Source organism: Eimeria mitis, genomic scaffold, assembly GCF_000499745.2.
Source record: "Eimeria mitis Houghton genomic scaffold, Emh_scaff219, whole genome shotgun sequence".
Lineage (NCBI taxonomy): Eukaryota > Apicomplexa > Conoidasida > Eucoccidiorida > Eimeriidae > Eimeria > Eimeria mitis.
Window position 1 is genome coordinate 3934 of NW_024015124.1, and position 22647 is coordinate 26580.

The 22647-nt window shown below is 50.1% G+C and overlaps 5 protein-coding genes across 5 annotated transcripts; 3 read left to right on the plus strand and 2 right to left on the minus strand.

Moving 5' to 3' along the window:
* Window positions 1-227: 227 nt before the first annotated feature.
* On the plus strand, window positions 228-5687 carry EMH_0003990 (protein kinase (incomplete catalytic triad), putative; the record flags this gene model as incomplete). The annotated part of the gene is made up of 14 exons (XM_038022416.1): window positions 228-312; window positions 782-857; window positions 1021-1170; window positions 1443-1512; window positions 1803-1877; window positions 2406-2538; window positions 2744-2814; window positions 3156-3403; window positions 3630-3746; window positions 3897-4006; window positions 4241-4443; window positions 4678-4756; window positions 5018-5088; window positions 5493-5687. 14 exons carry the CDS (start codon window positions 228-230, stop codon window positions 5685-5687), a joined length of 1683 nt encoding a protein of 560 aa, XP_037878270.1.
* A 650-nt stretch (window positions 5688-6337) lies between these two features.
* On the minus strand, window positions 6338-9584 carry EMH_0004000 (GPI transamidase 8, putative; the record flags this gene model as incomplete). Its single annotated transcript, XM_038022417.1, has 11 exons — window positions 6338-6390; window positions 6554-6603; window positions 6912-6949; window positions 7074-7132; window positions 7220-7369; window positions 7645-7714; window positions 7985-8038; window positions 8208-8359; window positions 8657-8758; window positions 8976-9012; window positions 9267-9584. The coding sequence occupies 11 exons, from the start codon at window positions 9582-9584 to the stop codon at window positions 6338-6340; spliced, it is 1083 nt and encodes a 360-aa protein (XP_037878271.1).
* A 4281-nt stretch (window positions 9585-13865) lies between these two features.
* Window positions 13866-14895, plus strand: EMH_0004010 (uncharacterized protein; the record flags this gene model as incomplete). Its single annotated transcript, XM_038022418.1, has 5 exons — window positions 13866-14135; window positions 14257-14299; window positions 14408-14463; window positions 14566-14668; window positions 14771-14895. The coding sequence occupies 5 exons, from the start codon at window positions 13866-13868 to the stop codon at window positions 14893-14895; spliced, it is 597 nt and encodes a 198-aa protein (XP_037878272.1).
* A 1313-nt stretch (window positions 14896-16208) lies between these two features.
* EMH_0004030 (uncharacterized protein) lies at window positions 16209-17048 on the plus strand (the record flags this gene model as incomplete). Its single annotated transcript, XM_038022419.1, has 1 exon — window positions 16209-17048. The coding sequence occupies one exon, from the start codon at window positions 16209-16211 to the stop codon at window positions 17046-17048; it is 840 nt and encodes a 279-aa protein (XP_037878273.1).
* A 520-nt stretch (window positions 17049-17568) lies between these two features.
* EMH_0004040 (uncharacterized protein) lies at window positions 17569-18679 on the minus strand (the record flags this gene model as incomplete). Its single annotated transcript, XM_038022420.1, has 5 exons — window positions 17569-17714; window positions 17862-17964; window positions 18073-18128; window positions 18252-18294; window positions 18410-18679. 5 exons carry the CDS (start codon window positions 18677-18679, stop codon window positions 17569-17571), a joined length of 618 nt encoding a protein of 205 aa, XP_037878274.1.
* Window positions 18680-22647: the final 3968 nt, after the last annotated feature.

Genomic DNA, 22647 nt, shown 5'->3' on the forward strand with positions numbered 1-22647 from the left:
GAAGAAACCTCTGTAAAGGAACAATCAAACAACTTGAATATATTTAGATTCTAAGGAGGAAGCGGGCACACAGCGGCAGTTCATGTTTTCTGTGCCTCACAACACAGCGACGCAAGGGTGACCTCTGCGCTGAGGTGGTTGGGTAGCCCCCAAGCCAACAAATGATTTTTTTTTGAATAAATAAATGCTTTTCTTCAAACTCGTAGTTTGCATCAGCAATCACCAAGATGAATATGCAGGCGCCGGGCTATGGCGCCCTGGGGGATAAGATTTTGTGGCCCCCGGGCTTTGTTGCAGTGCAGCGTATGCCTGGTGAGAGGTGCCGTGCATTCACTCATTCTAATACAATCCGTTCAATCTACATCTGTTTATACTATATACATATGCCTATAATATTTGCATTTGCTCGTACTGTTTGCATGTGTTTACTTGATTTGCATCGGCTTATACTACTTTTATACGTTTATATTATTTACAGGTAGTTATACTGTTTACACCTAATTATAATATTTACCCCTGTTTGTCCTCTTCACAACGATTCATACTGTTTAGATCTGTTAATAGTATTTACCTGCTGCGGCCCTTCGCTGAGTAACAGCCATATGTGAGGGGGAGCTTGCATGGGTGCCCTCGCTGCAGAGTCGAGTATTTCATGAGCAGGGTGGTGGCGTTCTGAACCCGTATGAGCTTGAAACACTTTCTGTTAAACCCAAACAATTATATATAGAATCTTTCAAGTTCTGAAACTTGTATGAAGTGTGTGTTTGTGTGTGTGTCCTAGGAAACGCTGCCCACGGCGAGACGTGGTTGATAAAGAATGACGCAAACGCGCAGAAGGAAGAGCTGACGAAGGAGAAGTAAGTGCTTAATTCACAACAGATGCATGCACAACACGTTCTTTAGTCTTAAATCCAAATGTATCTTTTCAAAGGCGAGTTCTCGACACAGGGATAGCACTGTCTGCTGACTGCCACGGGGGGCACTGAGCTGTTTCACAAGACGCAACTGCTACTTCTGCAGGGCTAAGCTTGAGGAAGCTATAGCGCGGCTCGATGTGGGGATTGAACAGGCGGCGCAGCACATGGAGGAGGAGCAAGACGAGGCCTATGAACAAGACGAGCACTATGACGACGAAATGGATTACGCAGAAAGATTCGACCCCCATGACAGGTGACTGAGAGAAGAGAATCATCAAGCCTTTGCTCAAGAGGCTCGTGAGGTAGCCTCTCAAAGCTCAGGGGATGGGATCTTTTACCCCATGCCTCTGAACAGAAAAGGGTTTCGGGTTTGGAAGTTGGCAGAGTGGGGGGCTTAGGGTCTAGAGTTTAGGGTTTGCATTATCTCGCAGTTATGCCGCAGGTGAACACTAAACTTTATTTGTGACTGATATCGCCTCTTCTCACACGAGTGGCATGGGGCTTCTGCTGTCTTTGGTTGCTCAGAGAGGACCCCGAAGTGCTGTTGGAGGAAAGGCAACAGCTCAAAACAGAGATTGAAGATATGCTTGACGAGGTAGGAAAGCAGGAACAACAACATCACGGGCTTCATTTAGCATTTATTCTGGCCGTTTTCTCTTGAATAAACAGAGCTAAAGCTGCATCGCGTGTAGATTTCAACTTGGGTTGGGCTTCTGTTGCGTAGCCCTATCTGCCCACTCCGGGGAGTAGGATAGTGCCGATCAAAGAAAAGGGGAGAGGCAACAAATAGAGACACAGAGGGACAGAAACTACACAAATACAAGTGGGATGAAGGTGCAGGGCTTGCTCAATGTGAGTGATTCGCTGATTTACTCTCTTTTTCAGGTCAAGGACAAACTCAAGGAGCTCGAGTCCAGCAGCCTGAACTTCACCTGGGAACGCAACGAGCTTCCTATAGCTGTAAGCCTCCTCTTGACTTAGGTTCTAGGGTTTGGGGTTAAGGTAAAGGGTTTGGGGCCCCGGCGTTGCCCTCACCTGTCCATTTCTGATTATATAGCTCAGTAGTTTTCGCCTCATGGGTAGAACAGTTAGAAATAGTATATTGAATGTAGAACTAAGGGGCGTTCAAAGTGAGGGGCAGGACAAGACTCTTGAACTGCTCTTGAACTGAGTTTTGGGAAGCACGTTAGGGGCCCCTGTTAAGTGTAGAATATGGCCTAAGGATATATTTACTTTCACGTGTACTCGTGCTGCATCCTGTCCTCACCTGTGTAGTTTTGCTTGGCATGCGAGCCTTAGAAACAGTTCTTTGAAGTCTTTGCTAAGCACAGCTCAACCGTCTCACTTGTAGTTGGTGTTCCAGGTGGCCTGTACTTCTTTGACTCTTCGAATATGTGGATTTTTGGTGCTGTTTGGTCATCTGATACGCGTTTCATAGCTAGCATCATAGTTGGTGGGGGCACAGCTCACCGTGAGTTTTCTTTGCAGCTCCGACGACTCGACAAGCCGTGGGAGGACTTCAACCACGAGCTGCTGGTTCAAGCACACTTAGAAGCCCGGGCGATGCAGGCTGCAGAGAAGGAACGGCTTGAAAAGGAAGCTAAGAAGGCTGCTAAGAAGGGTATGCATCACGAGCCTTGTCGTGTCACTGATATCTAGAACGCATCTGGTGTGGTGTTCTGCAGTATCCAGGCAGTTCGCTGTTTGTGTTGAAATACAAGAATTTGGGCAATCTCCCAGCGATATCTCTCTCTAGTGCAAGTCCTTTACTTATAACGTTTCATTATAGTGGAGTATGTAGCCTTGGGAATGATGTGCAACTGCAGGCAAGAAGGTTGCAGCGCCCAAAGTAGCGCCGAAGGTTCGTGAGGTGCCGTCCATCTACTGCGCCAAAGTTGTAAGGTTTCCTTTTAGCTCAGCTGCTGCTCCTTTCGCTAAGCGAGCTGCATCTTGTTTGGCTGGGGCGTCGGTGTGTGACACAGCAGGCAGCTGCACACACCGCGTTCAGGCGCATGCATGTGTTTAACGCTTGGATATACCATATGCAGATATATTTGCACCATGACTGCATACTAGATGGAGGTTGCCCTGCCCACACAGAGATGACAGCATCCTAGCAGCTATATATGTACACATATACGTAGCCTGTTAACGCTCATTTGGCATTCCCGCAGTTGGCTGATTTCGGTTGCTCATAGCCGAGGGTACAGGAAATGTGCCGTTTTCGGGTTGTCTCAGATGGACCCAGGAGCTGCCGTTGCAGCAGATGGACGCGTATTTAACCGCAGCGATGCGGCATATGATGACGCAGGGGCCAAGACATTGGTGAAGGAAGTTGAAGTTTTCATGAAGTTTAGTTGGCGATACATTGTAGAGCGGGGAAAGTTTAACTTTGAGCAAGTCGGGTTGCTTCCGGTTGTTCACACCGCCACAATTAGCCGCTCGCGTGCCGGCTCTAGGCCCATGTCTGGTGCGGCAACCATCACGTGAGCAAGCTTTCAACTTTTCTCTGTTTGCAAGTGCTTTAGATGCCAGGCGCAGGGGCTAGCCGACAGCAGCCCGTAGTGAGCTCCTTTGAGGTTTACTGCAGCCTACCCATGGCTTGCACTTCCAGACTGTAGAGTTGCTGTGGGTCACACTGTCGTGCTTTAGCTGTATAATGTTACGGAACAAGTTCAACAGCGGCAGTTGAATGAGCTTTTTGTACCTCAGGCCGTTCATGCAGAACGGTAGCGTGGGAGCAGTCATAAAGGCGTTGGCTGGGAAGAGGAGCACGTATGCGTACAAGCCGGATCTCTTGTTAGCTAACGCTAAGACTCTTGTTTCCTGGTGCGTTGGGATGAGAGCCCTCCTTGCTGGCAGTGCAGCGCTCTCTGAACACATGCTAGCTACCCCAGGTGTTGCATGGCAGCATATATCCAACTGTTGTCCTGCATGCACGCGAGCACGGTGTACAAATGCGTTGCCTTCCCTCTGCAGCATGGCTTTCTTGGAGCACCATGGCATTTATCATGGGAACATCCACCCCTTCAACATTTTTGTTTCAGATGATGGGTTTCGTCTCTTGATCGGCGACTTCATTCCTCCTAGTAAGCTAGTTCTTTTCATCGAATACCCTCGGGGTCCTCTGGAGATTAGAAGCACACATAAACTGTTGGAACGGCATGGTGCAGCACATCGGGACTGCAGCAGGAACTGCTACTGATGCTTCCGCGCTAGTAGAGAACAGTGCAGTGTTTTCCGCTACACCGCGGGGGTTTTGAACCCAACCCACCCTGTCATGTTGCTGAGTGGCTGTTCCAGTTCTGCTGCTGATGGCGTAGGTGAATTCAAGCGCTGGCTTGTGCAAGTGGCCAAGGGCTTAGCTAGCGTTCCTCCGTATTGCTCTCCCGAATACTACACTGCACTGACGGAACGACGAATCCAGCGAGCTGCTGTATACGTGAACACCCTCTCGCCGCACAAGCACGACGTGTTCTGTTTGGGCCTTGTTATGCTGCAGCTAGCCACGTTGCAGAATGTGGCGGTACGTGTCTTCACCTCTCTGCTTCACGGTAGCCCCGCCCAGCAGCCTTGCCTTCTTGTCCACATGTATTGAATATCTTATCTAAAGCACTGGAGTACTTCTCCCTGCATTTGTGCTTACGCGTATCTTTCCGTTTTGGCTCTCTCGCTATGTTCCACCCACCACCTCTAACGCAGTGTACACGCTTGGTAGAATACCTCTACGAGGTTGCTGAGCTACCCTTTTGCTGTGTAGGCGTATCGCGACAAGCCCAGGCGTTTGAAGGGAATATTGGAAAAGTTTCAGAATAACAACGACTCGCCAGAAGCCCCAGGTATGCAAACTCAGCGGTAGCCGAGCAAACCACCCAGCCTATCAATCTTTTTCACACTCGCCAATTTTGACGCGCCGCAGGAGCACTGCCATTTTGCTTAGAGTGTTCGGTGCAGAGCTTGCCCCATTTAGAAGTTTAGCCCTCCGTGTGGGCGAACAACCCCTGGCTGCATAATCCTCAGAAATTATATTGGCGGGATGGTATCGCACAGACTTGACTCATGCATCTCTAGAGCCCGAGTTCGTTTTGTTCTCTGTACAGAGCTGGCGAAACTCATAAGTCGGATGCTGACTATCAACCCAGCAGAGAGGCCTCCATTCAAAGATTTGGTGGTGCGTATATGCTTGACAGAGCAGTTTAAACGTTTGGCTTATTTGTTGGTGCCACCACACGCAGTGCAGCTTTATACTGTAGGCACGTGGTTGGGGCATCTGCTTACGGAGCAGATGCCGCAACCTCGTGCCTACAGTATGGATCGGCGAGTCGTGAATAAGCTACATAAGATACCCCACTCTCGTGCCTACAGTATTATCTATCTGCTAACGGAGCACAATGGATCAGCGAATCATAAATAAGCTAGATAAGATAGATAGTATTTTTCCTGCGAAGTTTGCGGACTATACGACGTGCCGGGGTCAGATGATGGGGAGTGGAGGCCGCCACTACGAATGTCCAGGCAAATTTGTTGTGCATTTCCTAGTTGCCCATACCAGGTGGTTTGTTATATGTGTTGCAGGATGTGCAAGATCGCTGGACTCTCCAGGCGTCCGACTGGGTCCGTGGATTTGCGGAGGTTTTAGGTTTTGGAAAGACACCTGGTGAAGAGCTTTACCTTGATAAGTCGCTTACTCCGCCAGGCATGGGCACCCAAACACCGCCGCCTGACTCGAAGAAGGATAAGAACGACAAATCAACATGCTCCGTTATGTGACTTGGGTATGTATATCAGCTCAACACGGGCTGTGGCGCCTGACTGCAGCCACTGTGAGCACATTCACTGACTGACTGTTGACAAGTTTTTTTTGTTTTCTCTGGCAAGGGGGTTGGGAAGATATAGAATATAAATTCCGGTGACGTAAGGAGTTCGAAGGGCGTGTCAGGTACAGAATGCGGCGAGTCATTGGCTTGCCGCCACCACATATGTCTCGCTACTTCCTATTCTCGGCCTTCTCTCCTTGCAACACTACATGCGGTGTCGGCAGGGATACCTTTAGAACTACAGTATGTTAATTTGAAATTTTCCTATTTAGGTGGAGCAGCACATCTGAGGGCGCAAGCCACAGGTTGAGTGTGAGGGCTTGTCAATGGCGTAGCTGTTGGTGAAAACAGGCTTGTAAAAGCTAACTGGAAAAATGTTGTACGTGTGCGTTTTCGGCTGCGAGAGCAGAAGGTTGGGTTTCTTGCCCCTTTCTGGCCCTGTTCAGCAGAGGTCAGAGAGACTGGTCGCGTCAGTTTAAAACAGCAAATGAGGTGAACCCATGAAGCACCCCCACCAACCTCATTAGGCAGACGGCTGTACGTTTGCGACTTCTCGCTTTTGACTGCGGCAAAATTCGCGTCCCCTGGGTTCGAGAATATGTTCTATGATGCTGGCACTGGGCAATTTGCCTTTCTCTTGGGCTCTGGATCGTATGCTGCATTCACAAAAACAATGGAGAAACATCGTGTCCTGAACACCCGAAGACGGCTTTCTGGTACTTTGGAAATGCCGGGAACGTGCTTACGTCGCCGCAAACATTTAATCAGCGCCTGCTCGGAACTTGCTTATTTGGTTGTGCCTGATAGGCGATCACTCACCTGCGAACTGCTGCCCGCATGCAGCATCGATATCCCGGCCAAAGTAATTCCTGTCCACAGACACCGCAAGACATCCCATTAAGGGCAGTTACTACGTTTGCATGAGCGTTGAAGCGGCTCTGCCGAACCCGTTGCAAGCGTTTTGTTTGTCCAGGCGTAGGCTGTGAAGCTCTGTTGAATACACTGCGGTAGGATGGGTATGAGCATACTTGCTCCTTGGCAACGTGGGGTTTCTGGTGGTGGTAGCCGGTGTGCCAGTTTGCGCACTACGTATTTTGTATACACTACACTTCTAATTTCGTGCGGCGCATCGTGAGGCATTACCACAAGCGCTGAATAGTATTTCTGTTTAACTTACCTTCGTGAATGAGAAATGGATGCGGCGTCAAGCACCTCCTACGCACACGACAAACGCACTTATGCAACCGAACTGCTTGCGTACGATGAGCTGGGGTGTGGTGGCAACATCACTTTCAGCTTGTGACGTACGAAACCTGTTTGCTGAATCCGCTGTGCATACCTCGAATTGCTGAAGTCTCTTGCTATCTGCCCTCCGTAGGGTCGACGGTACACCTTGCGCTGCATCCATCAACAGCACAATATTAGCCTGCCTGCTGCCGTCACAGCCTTTAGAAGCACACTAACTACAGCCTGCTGTGTCCGGACGAGGCATGTTTTGCAAGTTCCCTGCGCAGAGGATAGCATTACCGTCGTTATATTCGATTAGTGACACGTGGTATAGGTGTCTTGTTGTTCTTCGACGATCCCTAATAAGCGCTGCAAGGGCTTTTGCGTGCTCTGGCGAGTCGTTGACACCTGAAACACAGGCAGCCCGAGAACAAGAAAGCTGCAGGCCAGCATGAGGAGCCGGTCAGACACCGTAGTAGGGGATTAGTGCGCCTCCAGAATTCACTGTTCTATATTAGTACTATATTGGTTGGCATGGACGACGCAGAAGTAGACGCTCCACTGTTGACACTGTTGAAAGCTGATGGGCACCGGCGCCTTGCCAAGCATAACACATGAAATTATTTTTGGCATGCGTTTGTGCTTGCCTTGAAGCAACAAGTACGCAATCCAAACACGACGACCTGTCAAAGCAATGCGTTCATCGAGGAGAGTAAACACTTCCGAGAACGGGTACATGCGGTTGGCTGGTACCTGCAGCATACACAGAAAGCAGGAAAACGAAGTGTCCCTCGCTCTAGCAGCTTCTGTGTTGGACGTTGCATCCTAACCCGGCTCGTGAAACTTCACCACTACCGGCACTCAAACTAGCTGGGATAGTAGAGGCGTGTGCTGCCATGCACAGCATTGGAGACATGCTGTGCACCGGAGCATTAAGGCAACGAACTCTAGCTTTAAGGACGCTTATTCGCATCGAGCTGAGTGGAAACTGCAGTTGAGACTAAATCTGTACTGCAGACACACCAGAATATTGCGCTCCTCAGGAAACGGAGAATGCAAAGAAAATGCCAAGTTGACCTGCGCAGCGCAAGAAACACAGAAGCGCTTCGTTCTCGCTTGTAAAGGAAAACGAGATGCTTCCTAGGATTCCGACCCAAGTTTCACGCCGTCACTTTATCTCCCCCCCTGTATCTGGCGTACTGCATCATCCACGAATATTTCAGGCTTAGTAATGCATACACTGTACCTGCGGGTGTTGTTGATTCAGCTTCTTAATGCCTGGAAGAACGCCAGAAGTGGAGATGTTCAGACGCCTCGCCGACAAGCCGAATGCCCTAGAGTCCGTAAGTAACTTGAGGGTATCAAATACGCGGGGGTTTGCAAGGGGCTCCCCCATTCCTGCATAACCCACACATGCTCTGCTTTCCCTTGCAGTTCATGTGTGTGGACAGTGCAACACCAACGAACAAACGCATTCTGAGTGTTGAACTACGGGTGCACGGTCGCTGGATGCTGAACAGTCACCACCCGTATTTTCTTCTACCCATACAAGCGCACAGGCATGTGAATGCGTATTCGGGTGTATAGATGTATGCACTTGCGCATGGGCATGGAAAATAAACATTTTTAGTCTCAAGTCGTCATTGATGGTGCTCCACAGACTTCGTGGGTGGACACCAAAAGTATCTTGCATACCCATGAAAGATACAGAGTCAGCTCGTACGCCATTGGCCTGGAAATACAGCACCTGGTCCGATATTTCGTCTACAGTTAACTGGCGTTTCAGGCCGATCTTCCCTTTAGCACAACAGGAAACAGATGTTTTCAACATGGTCTGTGACGCCGTAGTTGTGACTAGCACCGCAATGCGGGGCGAAAAATATTCCGGCAAAAAGCCAAGAAGCTCATTCCGTTGTATGTTTCAGCCTCCGCCTAAAATGATGTTTTTTGGTGTTGTCCTAACTTTACAGTGCAGCTGAGAACAACGAATGCATGGTAGGTTCGCCGAGCTTACCTGTCGCACAGAAGCTGCAGTTGAAAGAGCATCCCGCCTGAAAAGAAGGCAACAGCAGTGCAAGCGTAATATCTGAAGACCCCTTCTGTCGTGAGAAGTCGAGCACCAGCCACGCCAATGCTGGTTGATCTAGCGCACACGCCTCCTGCTGACTACTGGGAGCAATTCTAGATACAAAGACTCCTCGTATGTAAGTGGTATATTATGAAGAGGTCGTCATGAAGGATCATACTTGCACCTACTCTGTAGATCCGCTACCAACGAAACAACATATACTAGAGAAGGGCCCACCTGGGAAGATATGCAGAGAGAAGTATGCGAGGCAAACTTTAGGGCAACAGCTTCTATCCTGACCCCATCTTTGCATTCGAAGAGTACTTTTGTCGCTCTAGGTGCTTCTGATACAGAAACACAATTTAAAGTTAGCAAGTTGGGGCCGAACTGCGTCTCGATTGCTTTTTGGGCGTGCGTGCCCAGCGACTTCAGATCCGCAACAGCCGTCACTTTACCCCCATATAGCTGGCGAATCAGCTGATCTAGTCTATACTTGGGGGCTCCTGCGCTCAACAAGACGTCCTTTAGGCGAAGGAAACGCGCAGAGAACTCCATAGACAGAAAAGACCTCACAGCTCGTGGGTCTACTGTCCAGCACTTGTACGCAGTTTTTTCAAGTCATTTGGCTTAAGACATGAACTATGCGTTAAACGTCGAAGCAAAATCGTGCATTCGTTTGTGCATGGAGATAAGAGTGAGCAGAGCGTCAGTTCTCATCAGCGCCTGTGCTCGTCCCCGCACTCGACCACGGGCTCATCGAAGTGCGCCCTCCTGTGTTCAATTGTGTCTACAAATTCATTTTCTAATGCAATTCAAACACCATGAGACGGCAAATGGAGATAGCTCACGCTGATGGGTGCTTTGTTGATGTATGTTTGCTCGTCACCCCGAACACCAGGATCCGCGGGACGGTTCGTGCCGGAGCGTGTGCTTGTAGACCCTTAGCGCCCCGCTGTGCAGCGAATAATTAACGAAGTTTTGAATTTTTTGCATCCCTAAAGCTGAGGCATCAGTTGAATGGCTGCCGAGTCCGGGGACTCTTCATATTTTGATGCGGTTGTTCATTGCTACGCGTGGTAGTTCCATCTGCATATGTTTCACCCGTCGCTGCTGTCAAGAGTACTCAGCGCTTACTTTGGCCCTCCTACAAGCCGATCGTGAGAGGAGGGAACTCAACGCAAGTTCTCGTTCCTTGGGGAGGACCTCCGTTCGTTGCAGTAGAGTCAAACATACTCCGCTGCAGCCTTCAGGCTCACTGGGCGCACCAGTACAGGGTTGAGGGGTCTTCACCAGCAACACTCCTTCACGCCCGCAGTTCCTTCCTTATCACTTCTCATTATATCGTCTAACGGGTTTGGGACCCTACCTAAACTCATCAGTGGAAGCTTCTCCGAAACTGGGTTCTTGTTGGAGGCCCAAGTCAAGGAAAACAAGGTTTTTGGGAAGCAACCTACAATTGTTTTGTGCAGTCGCAGACGTGGGTGGGGTCCCGTCCCTGAGGGCCCTGGGAACTCTAGGACCCCAACCCCCAGTTAGTTGTTACAATAACGGGAGTTCCCTGCCGTCTGATTCTGTTCTCCCCGTCGTCCCTTCAAACAGCAAACTCCGTTGTTTACCTTGCTATCCAACAGGTAGAGGATGCACCGAGAGTTGGTGGAAGAGATACGGATTGCGAGAGGGGCCAGTGACCCAAGAACATATAAGGGCGCTAGCTGTCGATACTGCTCACTGTTGTTTCTTTCTGCCTTGCTTCCAAAAGCACCTCGTCGGGGCAACCGTATGCGATAGCCTGGCCACTGCTCAAATGAGGGGCTACTTATCTTTCCCCTGGGTTGGCAGCCGCTGTTAACTGTAGGAACCCAAACAAACAAACTGATGAGCAACATTAATGCGCGTGAGGCGTGCGTTGGCTCGGTTGTTCATGGGAGCGAAGCAACAAGGAATTGAAGGAACAGGATCTTTTTGAGTTGTAGCAAAGACGCAATCATTACCGGCGGGGATCACGTCGCAGGCGCCGAAGTTACTCTCTTTAAAGTGTTATACGCAGCACAATATCACGCTGAGTTATCCTCGCCAACGCTTGGAGACGCTACCACTGAGTCAAAGGCAACGCACATTTGCTGCTGATGGATTCCTTCACACAAACAACCATCAGAGTCAAACTTTCAATGCCTAGGCCGTGGTCATTTTGCACGCTATTCTTCTCTGGCTTCTGCCCGTCGTTGCGCCTGTCTCTAGGGAGTCAATATCCTCATGCTGCTCCTTTTTGCGATAACGGTGTCATGTTGTGGGGGGCGTTCGAGAAATGTCTCGGTGGTACTTCGAACGGTTTTAGATACCCAAAATTAATAGTATGGTGACGTCTCTGGGTTGGCGGTAAGCCTACGATGTAAGTCACCCCTTTTACCAGAGGAGGAATCAAGGGCCCTAACGACGGAGGAGGAGTCAAGGGCCCTAACGAGAGCATGGCGAATTCCTCCGTCCGCTCGCCCTCCTATGAGTTTCGCAGACCGCACCAAACCACTTATACCAATTTGCCAGGGCTGTGTATGCCCGCCAAGCAGAGATTCTCCTACTTTCTTGCCTGGAGCCCTTTTATTTTACTTACGCATTCCAGAGCATGTGCAAAGCCGGTGTACGGAAGTGTGTCGCTGATGTGGTACAAGGCCAGCTGTTAATAACACCACATTCTGAAGGAACACACAAGAAGTCATGGGTGGTTTGTCTCCGTTGTCCGGCTGGTGCATTCACGAGCCGAAAGTCGAGATAGGCGCCCCCTTGCTTGCGAGCCCTGGTATGGGACGCCTGCTTGCGCCTTTCGCCTGGGTCAATCTAGATATGCGTAAACGCATCAACGAAGTCAAACGGTGAATAGACTGGTGAATGCTGCAAGTGCTAGAGTCACTCTGCGATTCCGGTTATTTGAAACCTGTTCCGGATATCGGAAACATGCTTCACTGTGAGTTGTTTGAGGGGGTTGAAGTTCATGCGGCGTTGCCACTCTAGGGCCGGATTGTATCCAAACACCCTATAAGACGGTTTAACCTTGCCTTTTCTTAGCAGTTTGTCTGCTTGTTTCTCAATTTACTCCTCACCATCTAGATCGGGGGGTCGCGGTACCTTGGAACAAAGCTCAGGGCTGCTCCAGAAGCGCCATAGATGCCGTACACTGAGCGTATAGAGGGGATACGGCCCGCTGAAAGCACTTTCTTATCTAGAGCATATAAGAACTCTTCCTCCAATTGCGCTCGCTTTGCCTGTTCCTCTGGTGTTAACTGTATAGAGCCCGCCGAAGGTGCGCTCTTTGTCAGACCATCACGATGGAGCACATGTGAATCTCCGCCGTTTCCTGCAGTGTCCCGGCACTGGCCACTATCCTCGCTCCTCTTTCTTTGGGGCACTGCATCCACTCCTCTTACTGTATAGGAAGCAAATGCCGTTGGGAGCGCTCAGAGGCGCACTGGCTCACTGCTTCCCGGCACGTACACCACAACTGTGTCGTCTTGCGAGCAAAGACCTTCAGTTAAGTACACTAATACTATAGACAGTCGTTGAGCATTTACTTTGCCTTGCATCGATGTACACAAATAAAGATACATGTGCTGTAAAGGTTGCCCCCTGGCCTTCTGGGACTGACGCGAGCTGCAGTGTAGGCAAAGAGTAAAATGTTTCTAAGTAAGATTTTTCCAGAAGCAAAAGAGCTCCTTCTCCTGCCCTCGGGTCCCCTGGGTGTTGAGCTCAGGGCCTGAGTATTGCTGGGAGGATGCTGAAATGGGGTTGCTGCGCAGCTCGCTGCGGGTAGTGAAGCAAGCGAGCCTCACACATGCACACAAGGATGTAAAAAATAAGCCTCATTTACTGCATCTTTTACCTCTGAATACCTTGTAGAACGTTTCAATTTGCTTACCCTTCACCCTACCAAGGCCAAGTGAAGGCTCCCGTACTAACTGTAGGCAGAGCATGTACCACCTTTCCACAGAGAATGCACACCCTCAAGGAGCCGTAATCCCTCGATAAGTCTTATCCAAGAAACCAGGTGACTGGAGAACAACGCGCCTACTTCTTTGGAGCGCTTTTATTTTAACTGCTTCCACTGCGGCTCAAGATGTTCGTTGCTGTCGATCACTCTTGCTACACGTTCGCACCGGCCCAGGCGTTTGCGAAGCTGCACCTATGATACCCAGTGACTAAAGGAACGTTATATGCTATTCTTCAAAAGTTACCCCTATTTTTGTACTTATGCAGCTCACGGTGGATATCATCTAGGACTGGGGCGGCGTTGCAACTGCCGCTCGTTGGTAGCATACGTTCCCAAAAGTGGGCGGATTTCAAGCAATTTGCTCACATTAGATTAATGATACAATATGTATTATATGAATAATATACATATAAGCTTAGAAATAGAATATTGAAGCCGAGTGCAAACAATTAGTTGCGGCGCGCGGAGTGCTATACGGTGTCTCGGGAGCGGAAGCGGCGGCACTGGACGGATTAGGATTATAGCATACTCTTGTGAGAATGAACACCTCTGAACGCCTGTAACATTTAAAGAACTAAATATTGGTGTAAAAAACTTCTTTTTTTTGTCTTTTTTTTTCTTCTCTCTGGGGCGCCAAAGCCCCGCTGTACTCAACCGCTCGCCTGTGGGGATCGTGGGGAGGTGCAGAGCAGCATCCAGCTCCGGCGCTGCAACGAGGCAGCTGGATGCCTCCTCTTGCAATCTCAGAAGTCTGCAACTTCACGCACGTTTTTCTTCCTGCTTTGTCACAACACTTTACTTCCTTCCGATATTTTTCTCCCTTTTATCACTTGTTTGAGAAGACTTTTGCGTCGAAAATGGTCTCTCTCACCCGTCGAAGCGTCGCGCTCCTCGCGATTGCAGCGTGCGCTACCACTGCTTTGGCTGCTGAGGGGCCGGCAGATCCTGCCCCTGAAGTAGTTGCTGAGGTTACTGATCAGCCTGCGTCACCTGAACTCCCACAATTGAGGAAGCCCATCAACCCCATGGTTGCGGGTGGAGCGGCTGCTGGCGCAGTCTTGTTGATGGCTATTGGGTTCTTTGGTCTGCAAGCACTTGGAGCCAAGATGGTTCAGGCAGACTCTGGGGTAAGAGTTGCGATTTGCTTAATGTAGTTGCTCCGAGTCAGTTGGTTCTTCTCTTTCGCTTTCCCGGTGTTCTGTGGTCGTGACTGTACCATTCGTGTTTGCTTTTTGCTTTCTGTTGCAGGTTGCACATACTAAGGTCGCCGAAGAGGTCTTTCTTTTCACCGGTATGCATGTTGCTCTGCATCTGCAAAGGATTGTGCCATAGTGCCCTTCTCTGCATAGTAGGGTGCCATTCAGGGGTTGTAAGCGTGTGTTCGTCGTGTTGCCTGCAGACAAGTTCACTCTCTCAACCGACAAATACATCGCTCTTGTAACCGTCGCACACGAGGTATGTGCCAAGCTGTGCTGAATGCTGCTCTGCCGATCAACTACATTGTCGGTAGAAGTCCACTAACCTCGATTGCCGACGTTTGATGCGATGTGCTTTTAGGCGAAATCAAAGGAAGCAATCAAGGCTATGCAAGATGAAGAGAAAAAGGCAACCTCTGACAAAGTGGCTGACGACGTCAGAGGATTATTGGATAGCATGACCGGTAAGTGGGATGTCCAAGAAACCAGGCCCGTAGGTAAACAACTCATATGAGCTTCCGTTAGCTGGCAGTAAGGTCATGTCTTTCTTTTTGCTTTTTTCACAGAGAGCGGCAAGACGAAGCTTGAGCTCACGTTCGGCGAAGGCAAATGCACACTTGAGTTCGACCTGAAAATGACACAACCAAAGGAAGCAGCCCCGAAAGCTCCGGAGGCAGAGCCTACATCATAAGCGACCAGGCGCGTATATATAATAAACATGAAGTGGGCGTAATGACACTGGGCTCCTCGCGAGGCTTTTGGGTAGCACAGCATTCAGGGGAGTTTACACGGGGCTGGCCAAAGCTTTGTTTTTGCTACAAGCGGAACATTCAATCGCATTGGCTAACCACGCTTGCTGGTCGTAGGACAGCTTACGATTTTGAATTGACGACCTCCAGCGTTCTTTTATGTCCACAAAATCACAGTTGTCTGGGTCCAAACTTGAACTTTGCTACAACTTAGGGGTTAGCTGGCTGTGTAGACTGCTATTGCAGAAGTAGAAACGTGGCGGCGGTCCACCGTCAGTCACCTCACCCCAGATTCGGCAGTTGGTAGCTGTCTAGATAAAGATCACTCAGCGATCGTGGGGCGCAGCGTTATACATTTAGTTTGTAGACGGGGTACTTCGCACAGCATTACTAGGTACATTGCCGTTGCACCTTAGCATTAGCATTCATTCGTAGGGGAATGTTTAAGATACCCCTTGGGTGGTGAGTCGGCTCGACGACGTGTCGGCGTACACATGTTGCCGTACTGTTTACTCGCCTGGCATCTCTGGCTTGGCTGTACACAAGATTTGACCTGCTTAACTAGCATGTAGCAAATCTTGCTGGGTGATTGCAGTCGCCGTGACTCTGCCGCGACGTCGCGCTCGTGAGTGCTTAAAACTAGTACAAGTTACGACAGCTTTGTCGTGTGGGAGCAACAGCGAACGCCGGAAACGACTGGTTAGCACTGTCTTGAATAAACCCTATTCAAGCACCCCCTTTCGCCAATCAATGCCTCTTTTGTAAATGCTTATAGACGCGAGTCAAGAAACGGGAATCGGCCTGTAGGGGCAGCTCCGCAAGGCTAACGAACTCTCGAGGGGGCGGTTTCGAACATGCTGCCGCTGTACCGTAGAGAGCAAGTTTCAATATCAGTTTTTCTTTATTACACAGCGTACTGTTTGTTTTTCGAGCTTTGGCGCAGTATTATCCTGCACATCCCACTCCAGTTTCGGCGAAGCGTCTCGTCCGCCCGGATCTAGCAGAACCCTACAAAAGCATGTTCCCACTTTTTTTGCCTTCAAGTTCAAGGTACCACATCCGCTGAGCAAAAGATTAATCCAAGTAACTGAAGAATGCGGGGCCATGTCGAAGGGATATTAGGTTTCTCATGTGTGTCGTGCCTACCCCCCAGTCCTTGTGCATTCGCGGCGCACAACGGTGTTCATAGATCCATTGTATGAAGTCCGCTCTTTTTTTCTCGAGAATATAGCACATCTGACGCAGCTGTGAGCAGATGGGATCTATAGGGACGCTGAACACTGTGGCTAAGGCGGCCATAGTCTGTCGAAGCGTCCTACATTCTTGTCTTCTCCTGGCAGCAGTGTTGTCTCTTGATGGCAGAGAGGGGGCACTCGCAAGACAACTCCCGCGTTGCTCTACAGGACCAGGCGCAGCCCCACTGGAACCTCATCATGCTTTTCGGCTTGGTCGCATGCAACTTAGTACACCAGTAGCAGCGCGAAGCGGCAGCAAGCAGTTCCTCCCGGTGGAGCATCGGTTTGTGCCTTCTTTCCTTTCTTGGTGGACTTCACCGGTGCCAGAATACACCGAGGCTTCAGTGGCGGGGGAGTGGGACGTCCGTGCCAAGCTGCAGGACGGTTTGCATGGAGATGACTCGAGCATCGCTGCAGCTAATGCAGCAACAGAGGCATTAACGCGAGCTGTTGGTCCTAAAGAAGCAGCAACATTTCTACGCGTTTGGGAGGCACTCCGGACGAGAAAGCGTTTGTTATTGTCACTGTCTACCAACCGCATTGCGGCATTAAGCTTGCCGCAGAAGTACTCCCTAGGTAGCAGTTTTTCAGTCACAGGCATTTGGCAGGTGCGCCGTAGGCCCTTTCTCCCTTCCGTTGTGGAGGTAGAGTTTGGATTCCCTGCGGACGTGCCCGAAGTTATTTTGGTTTTGCAAGCCCCCCTGAAGTCGGGTACTTGGCTCAAACACGTGCCGCAGGTCGGCCCTGGAGAGGCGAGTCTTGCTTTCTCGCCTTTCTTTCCGTGGAAGAGTCTCCGGCTAGGGGTGGTAGAAATGAAACCCCACGAGAAGGACCCGACGGTTGACACTTTGTTACAATAGAACTGTCGGCAACCGTTTGCGTTTGCAATTGCGTGCACAAGAAGATACGTACGACAATGAGTTTCGAGAACACGAAAGCAGTGAAGCAACCGAAACGGAAGGGTCTCAGTTCTCCTGTGATCTGGCCCCCGCATTAACTGCAACTTGAGAGTTCTGTGGTAAAGACTAGCTTCGCAGCCAGTTAAGAACTACAGTAATGAGGGGGGCAAAGTCGTAACCAGATAAACTATGCTAAACACGACCAAAATTGCGTATGTAGACAAATTAGCACCAAATACCTTAAGGGCACAAAGAGAGAGTTCCTGCTGTGCTCTGCATGGACCTCCCAGCGAATGCACTTGAAAGGTCGCAAGCTGGAACACACACGGAAAACCTGGCTGCAGGGGGTCGCCCCCGTCAGGACACCATCGTTCCAAAACGGGGGTCTTAGCCGTCAATGCTGTAGCAACCACTCCATGTGCAGAGGTCGTAGCCGTCAGCGCTGTAGCAACCACTCTATGTGCCCTCTTGAGGCTGGGCTTTACGAAGTCTCGGCAGGAACGGCAGGAGCGGCAGGAGCGGCAGGAGCAGCAGTGCTCGTTGTGGTTTCCTCTGTGAACCGTATATCAACGGAAACAGTAACTTTTTCATCACCGAAGAAAAGTTCTACAGGGTAAGTACCGTCCTCTGCAAAGACAGAAGCATCGCATATTGCACATATATCAATGGTGGATCAGCAAAATCATTGGATAACAGGATAAGTCGATGAACAACACTAGGTGGTCCCAACCAAATGCTGGGGTTCTCTCGAAGGCGAAGTCCTCGGACACCTACTCTGCAAGCTGTTCAGGAACTCCTGCAGTTGTCCGCTCAGAACTTCTAGCTTAGTTTGCTTCTCTTCGTCTTTAAGTCCTTTGACTACTTCGGCGGACTTGCCCTGCGAGCAAACCGCGTGAAGTTGGACAACCAGAAAGTTAAACATATTCGACATATATGGAACGAGACAAACTGCTACCTACACGATGAGCATCCGATCATGCCGTACCTCGAAGGTAAGAGTCAAGAAAGCACTGTAACCGGGAGTGCTTAGAGTGAACTTATCTGCAAGCAACAGAATCGTAGGAAATCTGCAAGAGCCCGTCGGGCTTCCCTGCGATGACCAACCAATCCCCTACTGAGTAAGCTCCTAGGGTAGTCTTCGGCATACCCAAAGGATGAGCTTACCCGTGCAATACAACACTTCTTCGGCGACCTTTTTGCCAGCCGTCTGTAAGACAAAATGCAGAATGCAGCCGCAACGCGCAACTGCCGAGGATGCCACCTCGAAGCCGAAATAATTCTGCAGGGAGTGGAGAAATTAATAAAGGGCTGGATTTACTTACATTTGCATCTGTTTGGACGATCTTTGCGCCCAGAACTTGGAAACCGAAATAGACGACTGCAAGCAACAACGCTACCCCAACAGCCGCGCCTCCCGCTGCAGCGGGACTGATGCGGGTCTGAAGTGGGGTGGTTTGAGCCGGTTGTTGTCCATCTGGAGACTCGGCGACAAGTTGTACATTTTCCTCCGCCGGTCCTTCAGCAGCCAAAGCAGCAGTTGCGCTAGCGGCAATCGCCAAGAGCGCCACGCTCCGGCGGGTGAGAGCAACCATTTTCACGGTAAATGTGTACAAGCTATGGGTGGAAGGAAAAACTGTTGAAGGAAATAATTATCTTAAGAGAAAATCGCTTGTTCAACTCAAGTCGTAGTCTGCGCTGCTTGCCTCGCGAAAGTGAACCGAGCTGCCGCGGTGGAGCGTGGCAGGAGGATGCTGTCCACTTGCCTCACCGAGACCCCCACAAGGCATTACCTAAATTTGGCAACAGGCTCACCCTATATCAATGAATTTGTTTTAATGAACGTATCTGCCTGCCTTGTTGACTTCTGTCGATCTCCTTAGCAATAGGAATTCAACACCTTAAGCTATCGTTTGTTGGACCACTGTTAGCTGTCCTCCATAGAGAATCGAGACTCGATCCTCAGCGCGAGCCGCTACATGTGCGGTGGAACTTGTGCTTTCCGTATAACTGACAGAAAAAATCTGATCATAGGGATCAGATAACTTGCCGTTGCTCAGTGTAATGCTGGGTACAAACGGGTAGAACGAGGGCCCTCAACTGCGTCACGGTCAGGTTGTAGTTGGTCTATGCATTTAGACTTTCACGCACATTTTTTGCTTCTGAAGGCTAAGTAAGTGTTTTAAAATTGTTTAGTATCAGTACATCCACTAAAGGGGGCTGCTATGCATGCGTGCGACTTTGCAACAGGAGTTGCAGCATCACGAGCGTCTTCGATATCAGCTGAAGACCGTTGCGAGCTGAGATAGTGTCAAATACTGAAGCTAAGAGTTCACCGAATGCCGCTGACATCCTCTCTAGCCTCTAAGCAATCTGGGCAGGGCGACACAGAAGGTCTTGGGGGCAGTGCGTCTGCATGGCGGCTGGCCATGATCTAGTGTCTTGCAACTAGTGCCTTGCAGCAAACGCCGGAGGCGTTTGCTGCAAGGCACTCCCGCATTCAAACGCTACTAGCCCCATTAGTTGCATGGATTAACTGCAGACAATTGTTAAACGCTTGCTTAGCTATCAATAGGTAACTTCCGCGCAAATTGAAATACACGTACGAGCTGCACACAGGCTAAGCAACACCTCTTCCTTCCCATAAGCAACACACTCCCTCGTATGCGCGGCTGCCCTGAAAACACCGGCGTGGCGGTGGACTGGCTCAGTGCAGTGGAAGGCGGTCGCTGGCGGTGCCGTGTCCCATGTGTACGGCTTATGTGCGGCTTTTTAATGGGGGCATCACGGCACGGGAAAAAACTGGCATTGAGCTGTTGTCAACCCGCAACCCGAGTGAGCCCCTGAGTTCGGGTCCGACCAGCGGCAGAACGGGGGATCAGCCCCGAAATATTTGAGTTTTGTATGAGTAGAGTAAGGGCGTATATCTATCAAAAATAATAAGTGCGGAATATCCGAATAGCAACTAGGTAGAAGTATATGTATGTATGAATTCCTTTTTGAAACGTGGCAGAGCAACGGTTACGAAACGGCGGGTCGCATTTAAGCTGCGCTATCTGCATCGAACCTTCCAGCCGCCGCCGGTGCGGCGAGGAGGGTATGTAGGTACTAGTGAGGGATATCTTTGCGCAGGCAACCTTCAGAACACCACTCAGGCTGTCAGTTCTCTGGCCATCGCAAGCTGTAGATGCTGTGACTACTCTTACACGTTTCGGGTGAGCTGGGCACACTCACTTTGTCCATCCACATGACAATTAAAACCTTGTTCACTGGGCCTAGGATATGGTAATTGACCTATCGACGCGAGCTGCGGTTTAGTGGATCGTTCAGCAACTATACCCTCAAGCGTAGTACTTGGTTGGTCTGAAGTGACCTGCAATAAATGTAGTGCCCCATATGTGAAAGATTGCGATTACCGCCAAGCAAAGTGTAGCATGGCTTGTCTGTAGTTGGAACATGCAGTTCTACTTGCCTGTAAACAGCTTACTGAGGGTTACAGTTAGTGCATGCAACCAATGAGAGTTGGAGACTGATAACTGGAGGGGACTCCAGCTGTTTTGTGAACACTCATAGGAGGTGTTTGACTCCGTTGCAGTTTGCGATTGTAACTTAATATCGGCGACACCACCAACACAATGGGTCTTGTTAAGATTTTTTGCCGATGCACTAAAACGAGATGCACGTGACAAGTGAGGCAATCAGAAAAGCTCTGCTTAGCGAGAATGCTGAGAAGCGCTCATATTCAGTAAGTTAATGCGGAAGAGCTACTGCCGCGACATAAGTATCTGAAGCAAATTTTACTCTCGTACTCAGCTGGATTACTGCTGCATAATCAAACTGATCAACAGGACAGAAGTAAGCTGTCTCATGGCGGTCTGAACCCAGCTCACGTTCCCTGGTGGTTGGTGAACAACTTGACGCTTCTCGACGCTTCGAGACACCTGCGCCTCATTGCTAGGAGCAGCGGCGATCAAAAGAACAAGGCATAATGTCGCTACGAGTGGTTAGCTGCCTCAGGCCAGCTATACCCGTGGTAATTTTCCTGATACCTCCGGAAATTTACCAGCCCTACCGGCTCAGACACGCCTTGCAACACTAAAGTAGCTTCGTAGCTGTGGTACTGAAAAATACTTCCAACACGCAACCGCTGGCTTTTCCTTCGATACCCATGCATCTTGAGCACTGCAGCACAAAGGTCCAGGGCTGGTGATGAAGGGAATGGGCCTCTTGCGAGTTGCAGCCCGTCTTGATGCAAGTCCTGCCGCAAAGCAACTCAGCATCTAGACATATCCATTGCATCCTTCTATGCATGCACAAACATCGTAACCAACTGTTAAACATGGACTTAGCTCTCAGTATGCAGTAAGCCCGCAAGTATCGGTACCTCCACAGTCCTCTGACAGATAAGCTGAAGAGCTTTTGTACACCCGTTGTACTTTCAGCAACCCCTGGAATGTACACAAATGCCGCATTTCGTATTGCACCACCAATAAATTTTTGCCATTTGTGCAAATAGCCAGACCTGTTGATGCGCAGGTTTCTAGGTAGCCAAGCCACCCAGTAGTAGTGACGTAATCAGGCGGGTGAGAGGGCCCCCCAGTGCGTGTGGGGTTCCAAGCCAGGAACATACTATAAAAGAACTTTATTACTTTTAGGGATGGCGCATATTTTACGTGACTTCGTTTCTGCACTGGACTGTTGCCTCGCGTGTTTCTGTAGCATCCGAGTTGTCCCAGTTCTGGCCAGAGCCAGCGAGGGCTCGACAGCGTTCCATCATGCTCATGGATCGTGTATTTGTCGCATATTTCCATTTTTGAAATTATTCTCGCCATAAGTCGTACTGTCAGCTGGCTTGTTCTGCTGATGCTTGGCGTCATTCTCAGGACATACCCCAGCTTGTCCCCGCCAGTCTGCCGGAAGTTGCAAAGAGGGGATGCTCACTCGTGAAGCACCCAACGGTCGTATCGCTTTAGTCTCGGAGCCGGTGACCAGACTCCCAGGTCAGCGTTCAGTTGTTCCCGTCAGACAAGTGGCCCACGCTTCTTGGGTGTGGAGGCTGCTATGGATTCATCTCCAGACTGGAATACAGAGGTAAAAGCCATATCTTCGTCGCCTTCTTCAACGCCAACCACAGGATGGAGGAACACAGACACTACGGATGATCATGCCCTTGTCTCATCGGCGCCGCCAACAGAATGCAACGAAACATCCCAGATGAGCTGTGTCTTACCACAAGCCCCAGCTAGTCAGACCGGACACGCCCAGCAGGAACAAGATATTCTAATTGTTTCAGACCGTAGCGCCTCACAGAAATCCTCAGGAACTCCCTGCGACAAAACTGACGGTTCCTCCTGCGCTTCATGGAGTAGGAAAGTACGGACAGATGAGTACGTGAAGGCCTTGCAGGAAGCTGGGAGGTATGCTGCGTGGGCACCGCTGCTGCATGAAACACCTTTTTTAGAGGAGCCCTCGCTATTGTTGGGGCAGATTCGCTTCGACGTGACAGCAGAGGACCAGCGAGGGTCTTGGTTGCTGCCGGAAGAGCTGTTGACGCAACAGAGAA